Raw genomic sequence first — 7524 nt, forward strand, 5'->3', positions numbered from 1 at the left:
GGCAGTAGGAATTGAATTTGTCTACTAGAACCTTGAAGGTAGAGGTCTGCTTATTCTCTAACCCAAATGTTATATATAAATTTCAATAACATCCTTGATTTATACATTTCACTGTACAATAATATGCATTCATAATATTTTAATTTTTTTATTACGTAATTAAAAATCTACTGCTATTATGGGCTTTCTTTAATTATTCTGTTATCTTTTGGGATACGAGATTTCTAACGGTTACTGAGACCTATAAAAAGCGTGACGTAAGACTGCTACGTCAGAAGATTCGAAATTCAACGTATTCAGCATTGAAAGTTTTTTTTGGTGGTTGGTTTTATTTTTACTTCTAGTTATTTTTAATGTTTATTCTTAAATATTTGTGTAGGAAAACTGTATTTTATTTACTAAATTAAGATGAAGATGTATCTTACATTATTTCGGGGTTAAATGTTGTATTTTTAAAAGTAAATATTGTAAAGTTAGTAACTGACGCCGATTTCGTATTTGAAAATAACTCATCGGATCGCTTCATTTGTTTCTCTCTTGGTTAATGTATTAACTACTTGTATTAAATGCTTTTAAAACTTGTCACGTCTTGTGATTTAAAAAAGAAATATTAGGTCAAAATATTTATAATCTGTTTACCTATTTTTCTTTCAGAATTTGGCGCTGAGCAAAGGAACCATTACGTTTCAGCCGCAGACTACTATTTACTTTTGACAAAATGGTGAGTTTTATTTCACAATGTATTAAAATCAAAATATTAATTATAAAAAGGAATTATTTTTGTTTAAATTCAGGCGCACGTGCAGGGATTTATGCAGGGGGAACTCATTCAGCGGGGGTTGGGGTACCATTTTGTCAATTTCAGTTAGTCAGAACCAAATTGTTAACAACCACGATAAATTATTCTCCTGCCTTTAATTACCGTTACATTTCGCCCCAAAGATTTGAGTGCCGCAAGGAACAGTATGCAGTATTCGACCAGCTGACCCAGTATTCGACCAAATTCTAATTAACTAATAAAACTAAACTTTGAAGTTTATTTTATAGTAAATGCAGCATGTATCAAACAACTAAATCCAAAAAGTCTTGATTTTAACAACTGTAAAACACATATTCATGCATTTACGCACACACGCTCATGCTTATATACAGAGTTGTCCGGTGTATCGGCGCACCTAAGCTTTCAAGAACCATTTTCTATGTGAACATTGTGAAATATTTAATAAAATGCGTCTCTCACCAATGAAGAAGTGCATAATCTGAAATACACTAAAAACTGTTTTGTCTGTAGTAAATAAACATTTTAAAATGGTGCATAAATATACGCACCCCGATTTGCATGTCCGGTGATTCGGCGCAGTAGTAGTAGATCGTTGATCCCGCTATTTATAAACCGCCCATGACCTCACTTTTAGCCCATAAACGCTACACTATTGTCCCAGAATTATTTCAGTACTTTTTTGTTTTGTCACATATGACCCATCTCATGATCAGTTTCGGAATCGTTTTTCTTGAGTGGCACAGTACTGCAGATGCATACATGTTCATTGTCATGCATGGCTAAGATGCCTACATGCATTTTATTTTTCTCTGGTAGATTGTGCACACACGTGGATCTTATTTCGCTTTTAGACTGGTTTATTTATTTTGATATTATTATATAATTATTGATAATTCTAAAAAAAAAAAAAAAAAAAAAAAAATGCACCCTTAACAATAAATATGTTGATACTTGATTAACCATTGAAAAAGGAATTGAACTTTAATTCGTTAAAAACTCCGACAACATGACAACTTCCTAAGCATACTCAAGCAAAATACCAAGTGCGCCGATACACCGGACACGGTTGTATACATTCACATACGCACAATTACTTTCTGGTGAACAGTCTCTTGGTCCTATCTCAATTTACAAATAATATTAGACTGAAAATAAAAGAAAACAACTGTAAGTCCTGACACCAAATAGATGTCATTATTTGATGACATTGTCACGTGATTGAAATTATGACAGGTCACATTGCATTGCCAGTTCCATTTCTTTATAAATAAAAACATTAAACACATTTTTAAAGACTTCAAATGGATTAAAAGTATTGCAAATGTTCATGGGATGTTTGATTGTATAATAGCATACTATAAAAATGGCCGACGTTCATATTATCACTATAGTCGATGAATATATACTTACGTTCACATGGTTAGCGTCTGCTATTACGTTTTTGTAAGAAAGAATGTTCACCCTGTCGCGTATGTTCAAACTACTTTGGGAAAATCTATATACTATTCAGTTTAAACGAGTACGTGGTAATTAAATAAATACACTGGTCGAATACTGGAGTCGCTGCCCTATTTTGGAAATAAAACAAAAATACCCTTTTGTGTGCAATTTACAAATCAGTTGGTTCAGAAATAAATAACTTGTAAATTTAATAGGCCCTAGTATGAGAAACGGCGTTCCCAGTGGGACGGACTATAGAATAAATTATTCTCCTACCTTTAATTACCGATAGATTTTACACACATTGCCGGGACAAAAATTGTGAAAAATAATTACAATGACACAAATTCCACATATAGTCCATCCTACAGGGACCGCCTTTTTTCATTAGTATGGATTACTACAAGTTATTTATTTCTGAGCAGACTGTTTTGTAAATTGCATACAATTTATTATTATTTTATTTTATTATACTTCTTTTTTTGAGGGGGGTGTATTTCCAAAACATTTAGGCTTACTTTTCTTTTTACGTCAAACTCAAACTGAAATTATTTATTTTTCGTAGTTGTTAACAATTTGGTTCGGACAATAGGACAGAAAACATGCAGTTTTTCAATCTCATTTTACTTTTTGTTTAATGGAATACTCTTCAAGATAGGTGGAAGCCTCCGAAGTGTGCGACTTAATTAATATGACGTCATCACGAGTACTTTTGTATGCCTATCACAATGCATGTTATGACGTTGTTGCATTACGTAACATGTTTTCACCCCTTGAAGTATTCCATAAAATAGTAGCCAGCACAAAATTAAATGACCAGTGGACATTCGAGTGTATTGGGACAATAAAATAATTCAGTAACAGTAAAGATAAATTTTTATGACTTTAATATTATAATTGCTATTATTTTTTTGTAAACACCCCACCCTTTGCGGCACATTTGAAACTTCACTTTTATTCATTTTATTATGGATGTCCATTACATTTGCACCATTAAAGATAAAGTACAAGCAACATAGTAATGTGTTCAATCCTTGAACAACTTGTTAGATCCCATATAGGTTTCATTTTCTCACACTGCTTCAATAATGGAGGGGAGGGGAGGGGCTAGTGAATTTTCCTGGGGACTAGTAACTTTCCTCAGCTACTAGTCCCCCGGGCCAGTAAAAATACTTCCTAATTTCTACCACTGCCACCAAAGCTGTTAATTAATATTAACTTGAAAAAAAGTTACAGGTTCACCGTCTAAAATCAAAATAATATTATGTTATTCTTCAGAGGGAATGTATCAGTATCCACGTGGGATAAAAGATTAGCAGCAAATTCGGGACAGTCTAAATTAGAAGACAAGGAACATTTTATTTTAATCATATTTTACATTGTTATATGATAATGGGTTCTGTTTTTTTATTATCCAAATCGTAATGGGGTTTTTTCTCTTCGTTTCTTCAGAGGGAATGTATCAGTATCCACGTTGGCCAGGCCGGAGTCCAGATCGGCAATGCATGCTGGGAGTTGTACTGTCTGGAGCACGGAATCCAGCCTGATGGACAGATGCCGTCTGACAAGACGATTGGGGGAGGGGACGACTCCTTCAACACCTTCTTCAGCGAGACGGGGGCGGGCAAGCACGTCCCCCGGGCTGTCTTCGTCGATCTTGAGCCAACTGTGGTTGGTGAGTATATATGTATATATATATATATATAAAACAAAGTTCTGAATTTAATAACAAATTTGAAGAAATGGACGAACACATATTTACATCTTTCAGGTACACGTGAAAGATAGGGGGGGGGGGGGGGGGGGGGGTGGAGAAGACATTTTTTATTTATACAGGACAAATAGCCCAAGCATTTTCATCGGGGGGGTGCATACAAGCTTTAGCCTTTGAAGCAATTAAACTGGAAGAAACGTTTACCTTTTACCTTAGCCGATGAATGTACGTACTAATAACTGACCTCGTCTTACTAACAAAACAAAAAAACAAGTTCGGCAGTTGACTGGAGTTTGAAATAGTACTGGTCTGAAAACAACTTCATTAAACCACGGTAGACAGGCAACATATAACATTCCGTTTTCGATGCAGGATTCAACCCTGCTTTTACGCCATAATTATGGGAAGTGGATTCTCTTTCAACATTGCAAAACCTTCAAATCCGTTCTGATTTTCAACAAAATACACTAAAGAAAAGGGACACTTTTTCAATGGACTGATTACTATTCGTCTTCTACAGACCTCGCTAATTGGATGAAATAGTATGATTCCTATGCATGTGCATCACACCCTATACATTTTACAGTAATTTAATGTTTCTGTAACATTATTTGGTTATAATGTTTTAGACTAGTATTTCATTGTTAAAAGTATAATTTTAATACTTAAACACATATTTTCAACCCCTGCATTTAAGATGTCCACGGCAAAAAAAACATACTGTTGAAAAATGATAACCCTCAATAGTCCAAGGCAAAGAGCCGTGGAGAACTAAAACCTCAGCGGCATTGCCGATTGCCGTGGGCAATTGCAGGGGTTGTATTTTTGGAAGAAGTCATTCAAAAGCCAATATTACAAAATTTTATCTTTATGCTAGCTTGAGACTTGCAACTGTCACGATTGAGTTAGCCAAGTCACCGATCTCTCGATTTTCTACGACTGTTCATTTGTTAGTCTGAACGTCCGTTACTCTATTCGTATACAACTCCTACGGCCGATTACGGGCAGTCTACTTTTTGGTTTGTCCTATTTTTAATTTTCCCTCAAAATACCTACTTCCACTTTTTTTGTTTGAAAATGCCGTGAATTGCTGTTAAAGTATACAAATTGCTTGTCTAAATTATAAAAGTAAAGTTATGGAAATTGGTTTGCAGTGAGATATATCTCCCGATTTATGGCACCATATAATCTCAATATATTAAAAGTACCTTGAAAGTCGATGTGAGATGAAATTTTTGTCTTAACAGGAGACGTATGTTGTTTTTCTCAGTGGCTTCAGATATTTCAAATAAAGGTATAACGTGACATGTTATTTTGGATAAAACAGAAAATATAGGTACAAACTGAGCATCACACAGTGTTGTGTTTTCTTAGTAATACCATTTTTTGGATTTAACACAGAATAATGTTTTTCCGTTGGATACCATTTATCTTGCAACGAGTTGTTTAAAAACGTATCCAACGAGCCAAAGCGAGTTGGATACGTTTTTAAACGAGTTGTAAGATAAATGGTATCAAACGGACACGAATGTAGTATTCTATTTCTTACATACCTCGAAACAATGAAAATGTAAACAATATAATGAACTAAATTATGTTGTTACGGAACGTAGCTAACTAGGTCATGACGTATGGATACTTGGCTTTGAGCATACATACTTGCAAGTTGGGCCCGTGCTTATAACTTAGTCTAGACTAATAAAATCCAGACTTTAACGTAATGCTATTTGAATGGCGTTGCCATGACGTTAAAGTCTGAACTATTAAAGTCTAAACTTCAAGGTTTATAAGCACGTGGCCATGTCATAACCAAATCATTATTGTACTAACATCCGTTTTCCTTGAAAGAAAATAGAGCACTCGAAAACATTTGCTAACCACTCGGGGTGTAAGAAATTCGTTTTCCCAGTATGAGCATGATTAATGTTGCTACGTACTGTTTCAGTTCTATTTTTTCCTTTTATATTTTCGTACTTTTGAAATTGTCCTACTTTTTATATATATTTTCATTCCTACTTTTTCATAAGGATTTGCTGCACAGCCTGTTGATTAGTTCATTTGAGAGCGCCCGTTGTTAGTCGAGGGGGGAAACTTCAATGCAACTGTCGAGTTGACATCGTGACACTTGGAAGTCTGAACCTAGCTTTAAGATGTATCTTATATAATGATCACGGCGATGACCAATATCAAAACAAACAAAAATCTCATATGAGAACGATAGAAAATAGGCACCAACGTATTTGCTAGATTCGACCAAAATCGAAGTTTAAAATGAGAATTGTTTTGGGTTTTTCCAGATGAGGTTCGAACCGGCACCTACCGCCAGTTGTTCCACCCCGAGCAGCTGATCACCGGCAAGGAGGACGCCGCCAACAACTACGCCCGCGGCCACTACACCGTGGGCAAGGAGATCGTCGACCTCGTCCTCGACAGAATCCGTAAGCTGGCCGATCAGTGCACCGGTCTCCAGGGGTTTCTTATCTTCCACAGTTTCGGTGGAGGAACTGGCTCCGGTTTCACCTCTCTGTTGATGGAACGTCTCTCTGTCGACTACGGCAAAAAATCCAAACTCGAGTTCGCCGTCTACCCAGCCCCTCAAATCTCCACCGCCGTTGTCGAACCCTACAACTCCATCCTGACCACTCACACCACCCTGGAACACTCCGACTGCGCCTTCATGGTTGACAACGAGGCCATCTACGACATCTGCCGTCGTAACCTTGACATTGAGCGACCAACCTACACCAACTTGAACCGACTCATTGGTCAAATTGTAAGCTCAATCACTGCGTCCCTCCGATTCGACGGTGCCCTCAACGTCGACTTGACCGAGTTCCAGACCAACTTGGTGCCCTACCCACGTATCCACTTCCCCCTGGCCACCTACGCCCCGGTCATCTCCGCCGAGAAGGCCTATCACGAACAGCTGTCTGTTGCCGAGATCACCAACGCAACCTTCGAGCCTGCCAACCAGATGGTCAAGTGTGATCCTCGTCACGGAAAGTACATGGCCTGCTGCATGCTGTATCGTGGTGACGTCGTGCCCAAGGACGTCAACGCCGCCATCGCCACCATCAAGACCAAGAGGACCATCCAGTTCGTCGACTGGTGTCCCACCGGGTTCAAGGTCGGCATCAACTACCAGCCGCCCACCGTCGTCCCGGGAGGTGACTTGGCCAAGGTCCAGCGTGCTGTCTGCATGTTGAGCAACACGACCGCCATCGCCGAGGCGTGGGCGCGTCTCGACCACAAATTCGATCTGATGTACGCCAAGCGCGCCTTCGTCCACTGGTACGTCGGTGAAGGTATGGAGGAGGGGGAGTTCTCGGAGGCTCGCGAGGATCTGGCTGCCTTGGAGAAGGATTACGAAGAGGTTGGCGTCGACTCTGTGGAGGGTGAGGGTGAAGAAGAGGGTGGTGATGAATATTAAATATTGGCAAATATTCATAATGACTGACATTCCACACTGAAAGTAGGTTTTGGGGTTATGATTGTAAAAAAATTAAAAAGATTTCACTGAATACTGACCAACAATTTTGACGAGTAAAAAAAAAACAAAGATGAGAAAATAAATAATGAACCAAACAGT

General features: G+C 38.0%; 1 protein-coding gene across 1 annotated transcript; it reads left to right on the forward strand.

The window, feature by feature from the left end:
* The first annotated feature begins 248 nt into the window (after nucleotides 1-248).
* On the forward strand, nucleotides 249-7524 carry LOC121386270 (tubulin alpha-2/alpha-4 chain). Its single transcript, XM_041517118.1, has 4 exons — nucleotides 249-321; nucleotides 655-721; nucleotides 3674-3896; nucleotides 6233-7524. Exons 2-4 carry the CDS (start codon nucleotides 719-721, stop codon nucleotides 7363-7365), a joined length of 1359 nt encoding a protein of 452 aa, XP_041373052.1. The 5' UTR covers nucleotides 249-321; nucleotides 655-718; the 3' UTR covers nucleotides 7366-7524.

Source organism: Gigantopelta aegis, chromosome 2 (assembly GCF_016097555.1).
Source record: "Gigantopelta aegis isolate Gae_Host chromosome 2, Gae_host_genome, whole genome shotgun sequence".
NCBI lineage: Eukaryota > Metazoa > Mollusca > Gastropoda > Neomphalida > Peltospiridae > Gigantopelta > Gigantopelta aegis.